Here is a 20457-nt window from a genome sequence, read left to right as displayed (position 1 = left end):
AAGTTATTGTTCTTTGTTAAAAAATACAACATGTTAGCTCGAGTCCATTAAATAATACAGTTGCAACTTTTGATTTTAACAATGTATTATTAAATGTAGAAATTAACTAAGATTAATAAATGCTTTAGAAGAATTTTTCACCGGCAGTTATTTTAACTAATGAATGAAAATTAATTAATATAGTTTGGGTTTGGTGGAGTTTGTAATTGATTTGCTTTTTTTTTTAGACCTCTTGAATGACATAAAAATGATGACAAATGTGAGACTGAATCCTCTGCAGATGTATGAAGTCCCCCCTGGGGGAATTTACTGGGATTTATAACATCAATACGATAAAAACATTGATATCCGATACTATTTTTGATACCAATGGGAAACACTCCCACAACTTTAAGGGCATAACATTTTAAATTTTTTATTGAAAGATAAATATAACAAGGCTAGAGCATGATAATGAGGGATATTTTTACATGAATGAAAACAACTTGAGGTGGTAAAACATTGAAGAAAAACTGACGGATTTGCATATGTACTGTATACTTCAAATTTCTTTAGAGAGAAGCATTTTTTCCCCCAGAAATAGGGTGATGTGAGCATTAATGAGTGCAATTATGTAATGTAATGTTTCATTCATACTGTAAGCCAGAGGGCGCCCTCATGCCAAAACTCATATATGCCTCACAGATGTAATAGAAAGTTCCAGGAAATCCCTAATCTAGACAAACGCAAAAGAAACAAACAAAAAAACAAAAATGGATAAAGACATCTAGCTATTGTTGTAGCTCAGTTGAAAGAAGACAGACATGCTGTAATGGACTGAAATGAAGACAATAAACAGCTGCAGCAAAATAAGAATATAGTCCATTTATAATGTAATGGAAATTGACACGGCCTTTATTACAGTGTAGAATGCTATAAGGTAGGGCTGGGCGATAAATCGATTTTATCGATTAACTCGAATGTGTAGTTTATGTCGACTTTTTTGAATGAAAATCGTTTTTTCTAAAAAAAATATGTGTACTACAGAACTCCGATAAATACCAGATAGGAGATAAATATCAATACTTTCTCTCGCAGTTATATCATTAGGTAATGATAATTGCAGGCGTCAGGCATTGAAATTGCTTTTGAATGCACGATGGCTTTTTAGTTTCACTTTCGAGATTGGCGATCGCACATACTATGGAGCGGCAGTAGCCTACTTACCACACATTTGACAAGATTAGATGTTTGTCATGGTGCTCATGATCTGCAAGTCATTCGTCATCGTCCTCAGTCATCCCTCCTTACTCTATGTGGTAGGCTAAGTGAAATGTGATGTTCTGTAATGCAGTGCTTCCCATACATTGGTTTATTTGTGGCGGCCTGCCACAATATCAAAACTGACTGCTGCAAATAGATTATTATTATTTTTTTCAAAAAGCTTTGACTTCGTTGAATAAGCAAGCGCTGCACGTTTCAGAATCGAATCACGGTGCGGGTGTCTTTATATCACTGCATTTCAGAAAATTTTGGATGTCATTTTCATTTCATCTTGTATAATGTCTGATAAAGCAGCGTTTGTGAGCAGAGCTACTTTGTGTACAGCATTACCGGGGAAACCACTATTTCTCCTGCTCTAGAAGCGCCTCCTGCTGGCAGATAATTAATTTGCATATATGCTGCCATAAATAAAGTCCAAGTCTGTGGGGAACACTGGTAATGTAACAGGCAACCGTTAGCAATCGTTATTTGTTTCCTGTGCCTTTCTGAATACTGAATATTTGTTTTACTGATAGTATTGTAAAGCACTTTGTGACTCCTCGTCTGTGAAAGGTGCTATATAATGCGGGGTGGTGATGGTGCAGTGGATAAGACACATGCCTTTGGTGTGAGAGACCCGGGTTCGAATCCACTGTGAGACACCAATGTGTCCCTGAGCAAGACACTTAACCCCTAGTTGCTCCAGAGGCGTGCGACCTCTGACATATATAGCAATTGTAAGTCGCTTTGGATAAAAGCGTCAGCTAAATGAATAAATGTAAATGTAAATATAAATACATTTTATTTACTTCATTCAAATTATTAAATGGATGCCACCTTATTGGGACAATAAAGCCCTCCCTACACCTACCCTAACCCTACCCAATACTTTATTTTCTTTTTGATTATTTCCTTAACTTTTATTGAAAATAAATGCCTTTCCGATGCGATATGAGATTTGAAAAGGGAGAAAAAAGTTTGGTATAAGGCGGGCTCAAACTCGGGTCGATCGCATCAAAAAGCATAGGCCTACGCCTTACCATCTACACCACTGAAATTGATGCTATATGGGCATCTTTTTGTTGACTAACTCAATCGCATATTGGTGGGCAGAGTTAGAGTAAATAGCCTTTGCCAACAAGGTGGGCTATTTGCACTGTGTAAATAGATACTCTGTAAAGTTAGAACTTGTTTTGAATAATTTCTATGTCATCTGCAGACTGATTGTAAGTAGGGGGGAAAAATCTGGGATTTATTTTTTTAGGCAATATCGCCCAGCCCTACTGTAAGGATTCTTATGATAAGAAGCCACATCAGATTACAAAAGGAAGTTATTTCAAACATTGAAGTAAAAATGTTATTACATGTTGTCATTGTCATCGTGGTGTGCGTGAACTCTCTTTCAGAGAGAAGATAGAGAGAAAGCGCAGCTACGATCAAAATACACAGACGAACACATATTGAGAAACACCTCTGTGTTTAATTCATTCGCTGTCATGTGAGAGAGACTGAGCCAGTTGACGCATTAGTTTCAGCTCTACGCTGAAGTAAGATTTTACCCAGTCTAAATAGTGCAATAAAAATTTAACGGGAAAAGGAAAATCTATTTGTGGTGGTCAGTGTTGATATTGTGGTGGGTCGTCACAAATAAATCAAAGTATGGGACACACTGTAAAGTTGTGTTCAGTATTGATTGTAATATCTATTCAGTCATGATGTTATTGAGAAAGACTAATGAAAGTACGGGAGGCCGTACAGTCTGTGTGCGAGTGTGAATGTGTTTGTCACGAAGCTGTGCATGAACAAACCCTGAAGAGATGAACACACAATCACAGCATGAAGAAACTCCATCCAGCACGGCCTGAATTAGCTGATTTACAGATATTGTGCGTAGTTTTACTCATTCATACAAGTTTCATGTTTAAAATGCAGCATATTCCCTCATACATTCATCTGCCGTCCACTTTTTTCCTAAACAGGGAAGTTTATAGTGATTCACTCTTTATCAACTCATCAGAATTTCACAGACAACTAGGGGTGTGCGATATGACTATTTTTGATCGTGGACGATAAAAATGTCTCCACGATCTGCTTTTGAAGAAATATGGTAGTATCGTGCTGCAGCACACATTATATCAAATACAGTTCTGGCGCCGCCGTCTCTATATACTGTACAACACCACATACAGCAGTAGAGTTACTCTGACAGGACACTGCACTTATTCGTGATCGCAGAAGTACATTATTTGCATACAAGCCTTGCTGGTTAAATGTTTAATTCGCGCGCTGGTCTGGCGTGCGCTTTTTCTGAGCGCATACACCTGAAGCACGCACTAAAGCCTGTCTAACAGCGCCAGATTACTCAACTAATTTATATTTTGCGCTAATACTGTCAAAACACACAAGGTTTACATACAGACTGAGTTGGTTATCTCTAAAATAAAAGTAAATAGTTAAGAGAGAAACGGATGCGTGCCTGTATATTAGATGCGTGCAGCTCTTAAAGGGACAGGACACTAAACATGCTGTCGACTGTCATTAAAGGGATAGTTCACCCTAAAATTTTATTTCTGTCATTATTTACTCACTCACATGTCGTCCCAAACCTCTATCCAAAAGAAGATATTTTGAAGAATGAGGGTAACCAAACAGTTGCTGGTCCACATTGAGGAAAGAAAAATCCTATGGAAGTCACTGAGGACCAGCAGCTGTTTGGTTTTCCACCTTCTTCAAAATAGCATTTATGTTCAGCAGAAGAAAGAAACTCATTCAGGTTTAAAACAACTTTTGAGTAAATGATGGTATAAAAATAAAACATTATGACAGAATTGACAGACAGATGACTATTTAGTTTTGGGGGAACTATTCATTTAACGTTTACAAAACGCAAAGAGAAAAATCACTCACTATTCTTGACTGAAAAACTTTAATACAGATGCTTTAGGAATCAGTCTATCTAGTGTTTTATTTTTATATTTGTTCATTCAATTTCATTGAATGCTCTGCTAAATACACCTATTGTACCTGAAAATAAAGCACCGTTTGTTTTATTTGTATATTATGTGTATTTGTAATGTGTATCTTTGTTCTTATTTTTTAATAAGAAAGATAAAATGATGACACAGATTTTTATCTTCGCCCACTTTGGCCTAAATATCTGCCATGTCTTTTTGTTGTTTTTTGTTACCTTGAAAGGCTTTGTCTTTCTAGTTTGGCTGTAATGCTCAGACAACTTGTAAAACCAAAATAGTAAAACCAACATGACAAAGAATCGTGATTAAAATCGTGAATCGTGATATTTCTAAAAAAAATTGTGATATGATATTTTTCCCATATCGCCCACCCCTACAGACAACACACACACACACACACACACTGACAGTTGACAATGCCTCTTAAATGACGTATAATCACCAGCTGCTCATTATACATCATGTGTAAAATAATAATACATTGAATTACACGATGCAAAGGCATGAATCTAGCCACATTTAGTTTGATTTTAATTTTCAGATATAAGCAGTAAAGTGAATTCAAAGTGCGAAATTGAAACTTGCTCTACGTGTAGGCTTTTGTGCAACAAAAATTATAGGAGAGATTTGTTGGAGAGATTGTATTTATAACACTCAGAATTTTCTTTAAGCCAGAGTTGTGGGTTTATTAGTGAGAAAACATCGGGATGCAATAGAGCTGGGCGAAATGGGCAAAAAAAGGATCACAATTTTTTTCATAACAGTCGATATAGCGATAATTGTCATGATAAATGTCAAATCTTCATTTATTTCAAGTTTAAAGCCAGATTTTTGCTCCAAAGTGAAAGTTGTAGAAACCAGACTGTTAGTGTCCCTTAACTAAATACATATCTTAATAGAAAATGTGCCTGATAATATTAATAATTACATTTGATAGTAGTAGCTTGAGTTAGGATGCAGATGCACATTTTTGTTCATTATCAAAATCAGTAACATCTGTAAAAATTGTAGCAACCTCATTTGTATATGCTGAGGAATTTAATTATCCTGACCAATACATTTAAATCATGCTAAACACAGTTAAAACCACACATATAGCACACCTCAATACCATGGTAAAAATATGGTTTTGGCTTGTAATTAGATTAAAGTACATTATAAATACTCATAATCAGACTACAGTTAGTTTATTTCATAATTACATATCATTCACACAGTAGTATCGATAATTTATTGATTCTGCCTATTTCCTCTTTTTCATCTTTTAAATGTTCCTTTCTAGAATAGCCTGCTGCTTGTATACACTCAAAGTCCAGTTTTGTGGACATTCACACAGAGACCAGTCATCAGTCAGGTGGATGCACAGCATTTGACCTGGATTTACAAGTTTCAACATCGCATCAGCTACTGATGAACACTTTCATTTTTATTTGAATTAGGTTATTTAACCATGTATTATCTTTGGAAGGCTTTTGACACACAATGCACAGATGATGTTATTTCTTATTTACTTTTTTGAACCTCTTTCACCTAATATATTTACTTGAAGTGTTTTAATAATTAATTATCACATTTGCATGTTCACTGTTCTGTGGCATTGGTTAATGACAATACAATTTCATAATTTTAGTAAGTGTAATATTTTGATTGTTGTAATTGTGAAATGTTTTATTTTAATCTTACATTTTTATGATTTAATTAATTATTAGCGTTTCATTAAACTCATAAACCCCCTGCAGTTTCTTCATAAACCCAAGGTTATTGGGAAACCTTGATGTCATGTAATGTTTAATGCACTTCATATTGTTATTACCAACAAATGGAATTTCTCTTTGTATTTTTATATCAATATGGTATAAGATTATACTGTTTAAATTAATGTGAGAAACGAGTTAGGTCAAAAGTAATCAAAAAGTAGTCTGATTATATTATAAAATGTGTAATGTAATGGATTACGTTACTGACTACAATTTTTGTCATGTAATGAGAATTGTGTGTTGTGTGTGTGTGTGAGGGGTCACAGGGCCGCTGCTGGAGCATGCTGGGATCACCGTGAGTGTGTGGTCTCTCTGCTCCACATCTGTGTGTCTCTCTCATGTGCCCAGACATGCGACTGCAGATGTACTCATTCTCACACTGAAACACACTCGCTGTTATCACAGTCTGCACAATGGAATGACACTACACAGTTCGCTATTAGGAAATTTGCAGTGTAAATCATGACCGAGACTCATTAGTGAGTAACACATCTGTTCTAGTGAGTCACGCTGCGCTGCCGTTTGAACTTTGAACCGAGCGAATAAACGGTCCATGGAGCAAATGACTAGAGCTTTTGGCGCATACACATTATATTGAACATTTTTCAAACTGTTGATACTGTTTTATCAAGGAAAACTGTTGCGATAATTATCACTATTGTTTTATCGCCCAGCCCTAGCATAATGTAGTTATCCTGACAGAAGCTGTGTATTCTTCCTCATTTCTTTGAAATATTGCATGAATTGTGTCTGATCATACTCTTCAATGAGATTCACTCTCAGATAGTTACAGGATTGACTGAATGTTGTAGCATGTTCTGTGACTGTAGCATCCTCTCTCAGATACGCCCACTAAATGTGTGCTGAGCAGAGTTTGCCAGCACTGTACTGAGCTCTGTATTGTGGAGGAAGCAGCAGATCAGTACTGTGTCATTGTGGGTTTTGGTTCTTCTGCTGTTGTAAGCTGTAAGGAGCTTTGAAATAACTGAAACCATTTAGCAAAGAGATCTGGCACAGCATCACCTGAATAATCTATGAAGCATGATGAAAGGCTGCTTCACTAAACCACACATGAAGAAATCCTACATGCTGACTATTTCATCGTTCATCATTCAAATAGGCCACTCACGTGATTCAGACTGAACCGAGGACCGTGTGGACGAAGTACACCGATCAACTACTTGAGCAAAAGTACAGATACGTATAATAAAATATTACTCCAGTAAAAGTACTGCTTTTGCAATTTTACTCGAGTGAAAGTACAAAAGTACAAAATTTTATGTACTTAAGTAAAAAAGTACTGATAGGTAGATTTATTTAGCAATTTTATGTAGACTACTTTCATTTTATATTGGCACATAATTTTATAATCCTACAGCCCAAAATAACCACTATATGGAGTTGAGATATATATTTTGTTGTTGATATATTGACGAGATATGCTGAGGAGAGTGATGGAGTAATATTCACTGTGAAGCTTACTGTCACGGTGCACACACCAGGGAGGAAACAGGAACACGCAGACGAGGATGTAAACTCAAATAATAGTCCTTTACTGGAGAGGGCAGGGCAGGGCAGGGCAGGGCAGGACAAGGCAGGACAAGACAGGACAAGACATCCAACACCGGGGAGTAACGAGTGGACCAGCCCAAGTCAAACTGAACAGACAGGACTATAAATAAACAGGCAAATCATAGATAATGAGACGAACACGGCTGGACAAGAATTAACTGATTATATATAACAAGGACAGGAAACAAACCAAATATGGACACAAGAGGCGGGAACACATGACACACACGACAGAACCCTGACACTTACACTGTGATGTACCTGAGAGAAAACAGATCTGACCATCTCATTTTCACCAGTAAAGTGTAAAAAGTGTATTAAACTTGTTTTGCAGAACGTCACTGTTATATATGACATGAGAATAAGGCCTGAAGTTAGGAAGAACATTTTAAGGAAAATATAATTATATTTTCATAATGATTTTTTTCTTCTCAAACCTTGTCTGTGGTGTAAAAACACCCCTGGCCAAATGCCCCCAGAGGGCATCACTTTGATAACGACTGTAGTTACCATGTTCTGAACATCACATCCTTTCTTTTTCCCTCAGATGTAATCTATCGAGGTGGATGAATAAAAATATTTGGACTTTATATCTAAAAATTCCCTCAGCTTAGCACCAGCACCATGTCACTTCACTTCACTATAAATAAAATAGGGTTTGAGTCGTTCGTTCATCACGTGACAGCCCCGTACGCTTAACCAATGCAGCCTGAGCCGGAAAGAGAATGGATTAGTTCATCTCTCGAGTCTCGGGTTTGAGTCGTTCGTTCTTTTGTCACGTGACGTGACAGTTTTGGACAGAGAAATTAGTTCATTTACAACCTTCCTTACAAACGGGTGCATAGTCATTATTATTATTATTAGAATTATTAGTATTATTATTTACTCTTACAGTTATGTGATGCTTTTCTGGTCTCAAATTATTGCTTTTAATTTCTGTCACATGGTTCTTTTCCATAACACCATGTGGTAAAAAAGATAATAACGAGTTGGTTATGCTTTATTTTTGGAGTCTAATCTTCATAAAATACAATACCTTGTTGTATTTATGTCTTTTGAGTTAACCCTTTAGATTGGACTATAGTGTTACTATACTTTTGTAACATATGACACTTTAGACATTAACACTCTGTACACACTCCTGAATTGTTTTTTATTGTTTATTTTTGTGCCAGAAAAAGCTATAGCAAAGAGGATAACTATTCCAAAATGAATTTAAACTATTTAAATAAAAAAAATACAAGAAAATTTAAATATACTAAAGCCACAGAGCCTTAAAACGAATAAATCTTTTTTCGAGTCATTTCGAAAAAAGGGTTTCAAGGGTTCGAAAAAAGGACATTTCAACTGTCCCCCCGACTGAGCCTGGTTTCTCCCAGGGTTTATTCTCCATTCTGTCTCAGAGGGAGTTCTGGTTCCTTGCCGCTGTCGCCTCTGGTTTGCTCAGTTGGAGACACTTCATTTCTAGCGATTATCATCAATTTGATTTCACAGATACTGTTTAAACTAACCTGAGCTAGACAATGACATCTCTGAATTCAATAATGAAATGCCTTTAACTGAAAATTGAGTGTTTAATCTTGTTTTTCTACATTACTGACACTCTATCCTCCAATTTGATACTGTTAAGTGCTTTGACACGATCTGTATTGTTAAAAGTGCTATATAAATAAAGCTGACTTGACTTGACTAAAGTGGACTATCGAAATAAAGTGTAACCGATATTAAAGATGAAGTACATGAATGTAATTAATATAATATTAAACATTCAGTATTAACGCATGTATAGCTGATATGTGCGAGATAAGCAAATTAAAACTAAAAACGATTTAAAACTAAATCATAAATATAAAACAACCAAACATTGTAGGGCCAAAAAAACACGACTTAAGTTTCAGAAAATGTATTCAGCACTGTTACAAGATTTATAGGCTACGGGATAACGAGTGGTTCCTTACATTATTACAGGAAAACGTCTTGTGATTACAGTACTGAGCCGCTGCAATGGAGCAGATCTATAGAGCAAAAAATGAACCGTGTAGAATAAGCTTGTAAAATACATTTTAATGGGCATAATTAAGTGAGAATATAACTGAAGGAAATATTTATTTGCTAAATCAACTAAGCCATCTAGCATACATATTCTTTTGGTTTCTGTACCCACTATTTTTATTTTTTATTTTTTCATATGCAATGATAATATGTGAGCCTGGAGCACAAAAGCAGTCATGAGTAACACAGGTATATCTGTAGCAATAGCCAACAATACATTGTATGGATCAAAATTATACATTTCTCTTTTATGACAAAAATCATTAGGATATTAAGATCATGTTCCATGAAGATATTTAGTAAATTTCCTACCGTAAATATATCAAAACTTCATTTTTGATTAGTAATATGCATTGCTAAGAACTTCATTTGATCAACTTTAAAGGAGATTTTCTCAATATTTAGATTTTTTTGTTCCCTCAGATTCCAGATTTTCTAATAGTTGTATCTCAGACAAATATTGTCCTATCATAACAAACCATACATCAATGGAAAGATGATTTATTCAGCTTTCAGATTATGCATAAATCTCAGTTTCGGAAAAATGACACTTAAGACTGGTTTTGTGGTCCAGGGTCACACATAGGTATCGGTACTCTGTATCGGCAGGTACCAAAAATAAAATTATCGGTATCGGCCAGTTCTGGACAAAGTGGTATCGGTGCATCCCTAATACATACGTATTTAACCCTAACATACATAAACCTCACATTTCAGCTTAATAAATGATTATCATTTTATACTACGGGCTGTTGAATGCTTGAATCTGATTGGTTGGTGAACATTCTGCAATTATTTTGGCTAAAGTAGCTCCAGGCAGCTCTTGACCTCATTACAAGTGGAATAATTAACTCAGTCTGTTGAATTATTAGAAAATAATGCACACTTTGTGCCATGGCCACTTCACCATCTTGGGTGTGCATTATATTCTAATAATTCAGTGCCCCATCATCAATTATTCCCCACATAAAAATGTGTTTTTGTCAAAACGTGTATTATTTAAACCGTAAAGTCAAGTCATCATTTAAGTAATTTTTATGGTTATTTTACAGTTGGGGATTAGTTTAGGAAAGTGCTGTTTTAAAACAACCTTGCTACCTAAACAACATTTCTTTTAAATGAAGAAGAAAACCACCTTCACCATTTTAGCCTGTCTGGAGTAATGCCTAGCTCTCCAACATTTGGTCATAATCAGCTGGTTTTCTTTAATCACTAGAACGAGCACAAACACAAAAGTCTGTTTAAATGGAAAGAGTCCTGTCCCCATGGAAGTGAATAACACTGGCTGACTGTAAATGCTGAAGGTTTACCGCTGTGACAGCACTGATTGCACATGCTGTCACTTGTTTGCAGGTGGTTAGTGAATTGCATTTGGAAATACCATTGTTTAGTGAATTTGCCCCATTTACTTTTGCAGAGTTCACCAAACAAGTCCCAACACATGTAGAAAACTGGTCTGATCTCCACAGAACGAAAGCACACACTCCTCACCCCTCATGTGATTTGTTTCTTAGCTGTTCTGGCTGATTTAATTCTGTCTTTCAGTAATAAACATCTTGTTTTACTTTTCCGCAGTTTTTGCCACAAAGTCTGCGCAGCAAATGTAGAACGTTGGCCTTTTGTTGAGCCCTCGTGACGTGATGCTTGCAGTGAAGTTCAACTCTGAGCAATCAGTATTTGCCTCTGTCGGGTTACTGGGAAAACTGAAATCCCATAATTCCTGGTGGCAGTTGCTTGGCTGTACTTCACAGAATTGCCTTTGACAGGTTGTAGGCTCTCTTTCTCAGGCCGTCTAATGGCTCATCATTCAGCTTCCATGAAGAGCTCTTCTGAGAAACAAAGGCAGAGTGATAAAGAGCAGCAGTGTGTGAGACCTGTGCTCCTCTTTCTCTCTCTCTCTCTGCTGCTTTTGTCTTTTCTCTCTCTTCCTTTCTGTCTCTCTCCTCCCACCTCATATGAACCTGAGCTTGGAGCTCATCGTGCACGGTGACAAATGGAGATGCTCTCAGAGGGAAAGAATCTTCAGCCATTTTTCCTTTATGAATTTACAAAGTCCTCTCTGGCTCAAATCTCCTCATTTATGAGCAGCACAAAAGCCTAGAAAATTAGAGCATTTGCAAGGGAGCTGTTTTCTTTTAGCGCTCCTCAAAGCACACATTAATCTCATTAAACCAGACTAATTTGCAAGATTCAGATGATACCACAGCTCTGCTTAAAAACCCGGATAGATCTTCTACCACAGGGTCCTAAATGAAGTGCAAATGGAGTCTAAAAAGTGACGCTTTAATGAATAGCTCCTGCGTCACACACTCGACTCACTGCTGATTTCAATAAAAGTGACACAAGAGCTACAGTACATAATTAATACACAATACAAACATAATGCAGAGTCAAGTCAGCATATCTGAGTGTAATTCAGCTGCTGTTGGAGCAGCTTGTTGATGTTCACTATTGAAAAAAAAAAGATCTGCCACTTCTGAAACCTTTTACTAATCACATCTCTTATTTATCTCCGTACTATTAGTTATGTTCTGTATATTAGGAAGAAAAAAACAACGCACGGTCAGATGAATATAGGTTAGTATACTAATATACAAGCAAAATAAACGGCCAAATTATTCATTGTGATAAGGACAATAACATTCGCTACTGTTCAATAGGTCGGTACTTTTTTTTTTTTTTTTTATCAAGGATACATTAATTTGATAAAGTGACAGTGAAGGAATTTATAATGTTTAAAAAAAATATATATTTAAAATAAATGCTGTTCTTTTGAACTTTCTATTCATCTGTGAATCCTGAAAAATAAAATGTATCAGTTTTCACAAAAATATTGAGCAGCACAACTGTGTTCAACATTGATAATAATCAGAAATGTTTGTTGAGCAGTAAATCAGTATATTATTATGATTTCTGAAGATCATGTGACACTGAAGACTGGAGTAATGATGCTGAAAATACAGCTGCGCATCACAGAAATACATTAGTTTAACACATATTCATATAGAAAACAGCTGTTTTAAACTGAAAATTTTTAAAATTTTTACTGTATTTACTGTATTTTTAAAGTAAAATTAATGCAGTCTTGGTGAGCAGAAGATAATTATTTAAAAAACAAAAAAACATGTTTAAAGTCTTACTATCCCCACTATTATGAATTTGACAGTGGTGTATAGTTGTCTTATTAAAATCATCATTATTGCTCTCACACACATTTAATTCATTTTTTGTTTGTGTAAAAAAAAATCCCCACATTTATCAGTAAATGATGGAAACGACTCTCTTAGCAGATGATTTATTTATAATTTAAAGTCACTTTCATTCTTTTTAGTGAAGCATTTTAGTAAAATTCTGTCTGATACCAAAAAAGGCCATAATTATTTTGATATTATGGCTAATAACCAGTAAAGGCTGAGAAATTGTATACTATTTTTTTGTCAAAGATTAATAACACTCGGAAAATAAAACCAACAGTTTTAAAGGTTACAAGTGAATTTATACACCATAACATTATAACTGAGGATATTAAAGAACCTTCATTTTAAATGTCATTCTGAAGATCTGCTGCTTGCATTGAACAGTTATATTACATTAGTAGTGATTTTAAAGATTGACTATGATAGCAAAAGCATTGTAAATGTAAACTCCTTTATGAGTGGCCGCTGCATAAATTACCCAACGCAATACTTAAACAAAGGCCTATTATTTAGTTATCTTTAAAAAAAGATACTGAATGTGTTAAATGCAAAAGCAATGATTCACTGAATTGCTTCACTCGACTGAATGCTGCACCAGTGATCATCATTACAAGCTTTATATTAGGCCTCTGGTTAATTACATGTGCAGTCCCTCTTTTACAGCAGCACGAGGAAGCGTGTGTGTGTGTGTGTGTGTTGGGGTGGGCGGCTCCTGATGAATGACTGTGTTTGGAGGAAGCGTCTATCGATGGATCCGTCAGACCAGTGCAGTTCAGAGTTTCACTGGGGCCTCAGGAAATTTTCCACTGTTGGTTTTTCCAGTCCAGGTGATTCATGGTGAGGGTGTTAAAGGGTGCGTGAGTGTGTGTGTGTGTGTGTGTGTGTTTGAGCAGCTGTTTTACTGCTGAGCTGTGAGTAAGTCCACCTCTCAACAAGAGTTAATCCTGCTCTTTGGAAGCCTGTTGGCTCAGCATAAGCTCTCTTCAGCTTTCATGTTTTTGTGTTTGTTTCGTCTTAACATTCAGCTCCAGTATCTGCCTCTCTGCACGCCTCAAGCATCTACACCACTATAGATAATGTTGTTCAAATTATGACTGTCAAATTGATGGTTTAGTGCAATTAATTGTTTAAAAATATAATAATTGGTTCATGCATCTACATACAAACCAGTGTTTCCCACAGACTTGCACTCTATTTGTGGTCACACTTCCTCCGATGAAAGGGTGAACTGTATTTTTTTCTTTTGTATTATAATACAAAAAAAGCTCCAATGCAAATATTTCAAATGCAAAGAACTTTATTTACATTATTAAACATCTCCCCCACACGTCTGCTTTTTATAGCACGTTTAGCACCATTTGTTTGAACGTGCTATTTTATGGGGCTTTCAGAAAAAATATTTTTCAATATTCATCTAAATTGAAGGAGCAGACATTGAGCGTCAGAGTTAAAGAAGTCAATATTACAGTCGAAATCAGTGAGCATATGTCTCTGCAGGGTTTAAAATCAAATGTAAGGCTTTTTAACACTTTAAGACTTGCACAAATAAAGTTAATATCGTATAAGCAATGTCTATAACACATTAAACCATATGACTGTAAAAATACAGCTACAAAGTTTTATAATATGTGTCCCTGCAGCACAAAAGCAGTCATGAGTAGCACAGGTATATCTGTAGCAATAGACAACAATACATTGTATGGATCAAAATTATACATTTCTCTTTTATGACAAAAATCATTAGGATATTAAGATCATGTTCCATCAAGATATTTAGTGAATTTCCTACCATAAATATATAAAAACTTAATTTTTGATTAGTAATATGCATTGCTAAGAACTTCATTTGAACAACTTTAAAGGTGATTTTCTCAATATTTAGATTTTTTTGCTCCCTCAGATTCCAGATTTTCAAATAGTTGTATCTCAGCCAAATATTGTCCGATCCTAACAACTGTTAGGAAAATGCAATGAAAGTTTTAAATATGAAACCGAACCAGTAGGTGGCGGCAAATGACTGTTTGAATGAGTGAGTCATTTAGTCAACAGATTCATTCAAACGGCTGATTCATTCAGAAACGAGGCAAGTCACTACTGTCTTCACGAATGGGTTACTGAATCATTAACTCACTTGATTCGTTCAAAAACATGGATTCATTCAGTAATGAAACATTGCTGTGTTGCTCAGAGACGCAAAACACTTCTGGCTCTTTGAAAATGCAAATGAATTCTGTGCCAGTAGGTGTCACTTCTGGAGCAGCAGAAATAGTGTTAACGGCTGTATACAAAGCAGCGCTGCGCTCATAAACGCTGCTTCATCAGGCATTACAAGTCGGTCAAGTAAAATGAAAATGCCATTGCTACTTTTCTGAATACAGTTGGTTCTCTACAGAGATACATCACATAAATGCACCACGTTTAGACTTGTGCAGCGCTCATATTTACTCAATGAAATCATAGCCTTTGAAGTTTAATCCTGCCATTTCATGATTCTTGCATGAGTTTTGGACAAATTTGTGCAAATCTATTTGTGGCGGTCAGTCTTGATATTGTGATGGGCTCTCACAAATTAATCAATGTATGGGAAACACTGCAATCTCTAATCAGGGGTTTTCATATCGTACGCACAAAACATGAATTAGCATCTAAATGCAAACCGTGCTGTTTAAATTCAGTGTTCATTGATAAGAAATCTCTTCTTTCTGTCTGTGTTTCTGCCTCAGTAATGTTGATTAATCAGCTTTCATGTACAAACCCGATTCCAAAAAAGTTGGGACACTGTACAAATTGTGAATAAAAACAGAATGCAATGATGTGGAAGTTTCAAATTTCAATATTTTATTCAGAATACAACATAGATAACATATCAAATGTTTAAACTGAGAAAATTTATAATTTTAAGGGAAAAATACGTTTATTTTAAATTTCATGGCATCAACACATCTCAAAAAAGTTGGGACAAGGCCATGTTTACCACTGTGTTGCATCCCCTCTTCTTTTTATAACAGTCTGCAAACGTCTGGGGACTAAGGAGACAAGTTGCTCAAGTTTAGGAATAGGAATGTTGTCCCATTCTTGTCTAATACAGGCTTCTAGTTGCTCAACTGTCTTAGGTCTTCTTTGTCGCATCTTCCTCTTTATGATGCGCCAAATGTTTTCTATGGGTGAAAGATCTGGACTGCAGGCTGGCCATTTCAGTACCCGGATCCTCCTTCTACGCAGCCATGATGTTGTAATTGATGCAGTATGCGGCCTGGCATTGTCATGTTGGAAAATGCAAGGTCTTCCCTGAAAGAGACAACGTCTGGATGGGAGCATATGTTGTTCTAGAACTTGGATATACCTTTCAGCATTGATGGTGCCTTTCCAGATGTGTAAGCTGCCCATGCCACACGCACTCATGCAACCCCATACCATCAGAGATGCAGGCTTCTGAACTGAGCGCTGATAACAACTTGGGTTGTCCTTCTCCTCTTTAGTCCGGATGACATGGCATCCCAATTTTCCAAAAACAACTTCAAATTTTGATTCGTCTGACCACAGAACAGTTTTCCACTTTGCCACAGTCCATTTTAAATAAGCCTTGGCCCAGAGAAAACGCCTGCGCTTCTGGATCATGTTTAGATATGGCTTCTTTTTTGACCTATAGAGTTTTAGCCGGCAACGGCGAATGGCACGGTGGATTGTGTTCACCGACAATGTTTTCTGGAAGTATTCCTGAGCCCATGTTGTGATTTCCATTACAGTAGCATTCCTGTATGGGATGCAGTGCTGTCTAAGGGCCCGAAGATCACGGGCATCCAGTATGGTTTTCCGGCCTTGACCCTTACGCACAGAGATTGTTCCAGATTCTCTGAATCTTTGGATGACATTATGCACTGTAGATGATGATAACTTCAAATTCTTGGCAATTTTTCTCTGAGAAACTCCTTTCTGATATTGCTCCACTATTTTTCGCCACAGCATTGGGGGAATTGGTGATCCTCTTGCCATCTTGACTTCTGAGAGACACTGGCACTCTGAGAGGCTCTTTTTATACCCAATCATGTTGACCTAATAAGTTGCAAATTGATCCTCCAGCTGTTCCTTATATGTACATTTAACTTTTCCGGCCTCTTATTGCTACCTGTCCCAACTTTTTTGGAATGTGTAGCTCTCATGAAATACCAAATGAGCCAATATTTGGCATGACATTTCAAAATGTCTCACTTTCAACATTTGATATGTTATCTATATTCTATTGTGAATAAAATATAAGTTTATGAGATTTGTAAATTATTGCATTCCTTTTTTATTCGTAATTTGTACAGTGTCCCAACTTTTTTGGAATCGGGTTTGTAATTAATTCAGTTGAAATTCTTTGAAAGTTGTAAATTCTTGCTGTAGGCACTATTATGAATGTCACATTGATGAATAATGAACATGTAATTGATTTGATGCATGTCACAAACAGCCACTTGATTTCAGGACGGATAATTCAAGCTCCAGCAGCTTGACCGAACGTTTCCATTGTTCCAGTCATGAGGAGCTACTATTTGAACTGTTTTTTTCAGATCCGGCCCAGCCTGGTTAAATATAGAGCTGCAGTGTGCCGGAGCAGCCGCATGTGGTTTATATAAGGCTATACTTCACTGTAAGTAAATATTTGACCTGGCACTGCAGAAATGCACCAGAGTCGCTGGTGAAAGTGTTCGCTCTCGCTGCAGCCCTTCTCCTCATCCAGCGACAGGTGCAGGGAATGTGACCGCTGCCGAGTCCTTCACACTGCCCCTCATACTCTGGGGGAAGTCGTGGCCTAATGGTTAGAGAGTCGGACTCGTAATCCAAAGGTTGCGGGTTCGAGTCTCGGGCCGGCAGGGATTGTAGGTGGGGGAAGTGAATGTCCAGCGCTCTCTCCACCCTCAATACCACGACTGAGGTGCCCTTGAGCAAGGCACCGAACCCCCAACTGCCGCAGCATGGCTGCCCACTGCTCCGGGTGTGTGTTCACTGTGTGTGTGTGTGTGTGTGTGTGTGCGCATTTGTTCACTACTCACTGCTGTGTGTGTGCACTTGGATGGGTTAAACGCAGAGCACCAATTTCGAGTATGGGTCACCATACTTGACAATACGTCACGAAACAAAAAAACAAACAAACAAACAAAAACGAAACAAAATACTCACACTCAAGCACACCGCCTCACACTGGACCTCTGGACATAACTCTTGATTCATTTATAGCTTCTGGAAAATTCACATAGGCACACACATTTGTGCCTATGTGACATCTGAAGAACCTTTCTGTTTCACAAAAGCTTCTTTGTGGTGAAAGAAGGTTCTTCAGATTATAAAAAGTTAAGAAAGAGATGGTTCTTTAAAGGGATAGTTCACCCAAAAATTTAAATTCTGTCATTACTTTACTCACCCTCAAACCCGTAAGACCTTTGTTCATCTTCAGAACACAAATTAAGATACTTTTGATCTAAGAGCTCTCTGACCCTCCATAGACAGTAATGTAACTGCAAAGTACAGAAACGTAGCAAGAACATCGTTAAAATAATCCATGTGACATCAGTGGTTCAACCGTAATTTTACGAAGCTACAAGAATACTTTTTTGTCCGCAAAGAAAGCAATAATAACATAATTTATTCAACAATTCCTGTCCCTGAGTTACCGTCTTCCACCATTTCGGAGAGTACCCCAGAGCGTAATCAGCGTTGTTTACGTTCAGCACACGCGTGATTAATCCTGAACGTAAACAACGCTGAATTCTGAGAGCTCTCCGAATTCATCAAAAACATCTTCATTTGGGTTCTGAAGATGAACTAACCCTTTAATGAACCTTTGACTGAATGTTTTTTTGTGGAACCAAAAATGGCTCTTCTTTGGCATCTCTGTGAAGAACCTTTTAAGCACCTTTATGTTTAAGAGTGTAGAGTGACTGCATTACTGAAGATAATGTGAGTAGTGTTGCAGTAGAATTTGGGTTGTTTCAATGCAGTTTCTTGTTCTGGGTGCTTGCATCTACCTGCTCAATCACATTTCCGGGATTTAGGAACTTCATCTGATCACTTAGACAAGTAACCGCACACCCAGTGTTTCCCTCAGGATGTCATGAGACTATAGGGGTGGACCGTGGTCTAAATTCTTTAAAAAGTTAAATGCACCAATCTGGTGCACTTGGAGAGCAAAATTAACCCATTTTCAGTTACCAAATTAGAGTAAAGTTTCTGCACTGATTTCTAGCTGGACTTGTGAGTGGACTTAAACCGCTTGTAGATTTGATAGTGTCTCAGACCACATCACATTCACACTGGTGTTTTGGGAAGCCAAATTTGATTTATACTGTTTTCACGATGCAGATAGTCTTGCTGCTGATATGGCATAAAAAAATAAATGAAAAAATGAACCAAATAATTCAAATTTTACAAAAATTATAGTAATGTTTAATTTTTACAGTCAAATTTGAATACTTTTGTCTTAATTTCTTCACTTTGTTTTTGGCAGTAAGCTGCAGTTTCTGTGAAAACAGGTTTACAAACACTGTTATCGTCTGTCTACATAAATGTTGGAAATACTGCGAATGTAAAAAATACTCTGGTGCTCACAGCACATGTAGAGATTGAGGTGCTTTGAGACACTGACAACATGGGTCACGAGCTGATGGCGTGTAAATGAACACAGTGCCACGCTTCACTTTTATTAAATCATAACATTTTGTTGTTCGATGAGCATTTGGATTTTAGGTCACTGAACATGCTTTGCCAAATCAATGGTGCAAAACAGGTTAGAAATCCTGGATGGGAAACACTGGCACACCTCTCAGTAAAACCTGAAGTGAGGAATCATGCATGTCTGGAGCACAAGTGCTGTGGGACGGGTTATTTTGCTTCGAGGGATGTTGATCTCTGTGCTGGACTGATTTTGAGCAGTCTGTATTCTTGATCATCATCGCGTCTCTGGTATAGTCTCTCTGTGACTACAGTAAGTGTGCTGTGGTGTTCAGCGGCCATCCCATCAGCGTGAGTTTTGCCTGGAAATCACCAGGGTCACACAGGCAAATATTTACCTAGCTCGGACCAGAAAGAGGCACTCGAATGGCGCCTGTCTGCCAGATGTGTCCAGCAGGCGTTTTATGGCAGGAGCGCTGTCTTGTATGGATGAGCCGGCAGCCTGTTTATTTTTCCCCATTGCCTCTCTCAGTTGAAGAGCTCAGACTTGATGCCCTCTGACCACATCAGACTGCATGGGCACCATGTCTGTTGAAAACCCAGTTCTGATGACCAATTTGAGATGCTTCAAAGTGAAAATATGCAAACCATTTGGGTTGTTGAAGGAACATTCAAGAACTGTTTCTATACAGTCCATGCTGGAAGCCGTTGATTATAACGGCAGTGGTCTCGTTCTGTCTGAGGCTGTGAGAATTGAGTAAGTGCTGTTGCAAATGCTGTTCTTTTGAACTTTCTGTTCATCTGTGAATCCTGAAAAATCAAATACATCACAGTTTCCACAAAAATATTAAAACTGTTTTCAACATTGATAATTATCAGAAATGTTTCTTGAGCAGCAAATCAGCATATTAGAATGATTTCTGAAGATCATGTGACACTGAAGACAAATGCAGCTTTGATCACTGCAGTCAATTACAGTTTAACAGATATTCACACAGAAAACCTTGATGAGCA

The 20457-nt window shown here is 37.1% G+C and overlaps 1 protein-coding gene across 2 annotated transcripts in view; it reads left to right on the top strand.

The window, feature by feature from the left end:
* poc1a (POC1 centriolar protein A) overlaps window positions 1-20457 on the top strand; it is an 84599-nt gene that overhangs the window by 41683 nt on the left and 22459 nt on the right. Inside the window, exon 10 of one of the 2 annotated variants that reach the window (XM_079397170.1) lies at window positions 5497-6165. The exons of the other annotated variant lie outside the window; for it this stretch is intronic. Within the exon in view, the coding sequence (XP_079253296.1) occupies window positions 5497-5625 (129 nt within the window). The 3' untranslated portion in view covers window positions 5626-6165. Of the gene's footprint in view, window positions 1-5496; window positions 6166-20457 lie in introns of those variants that run through there. 2 annotated transcript variants of the gene reach the window in all.

The sequence above is a fragment of the Barbus barbus genome, assembly GCF_936440315.1.
Source record: "Barbus barbus genome assembly, chromosome: 37".
NCBI lineage: Eukaryota > Metazoa > Chordata > Actinopteri > Cypriniformes > Cyprinidae > Barbus > Barbus barbus.
The sequence above is the reverse complement of the archived record's forward strand: the minus strand, read 5'-3'. Positions and strand labels throughout refer to the sequence as shown.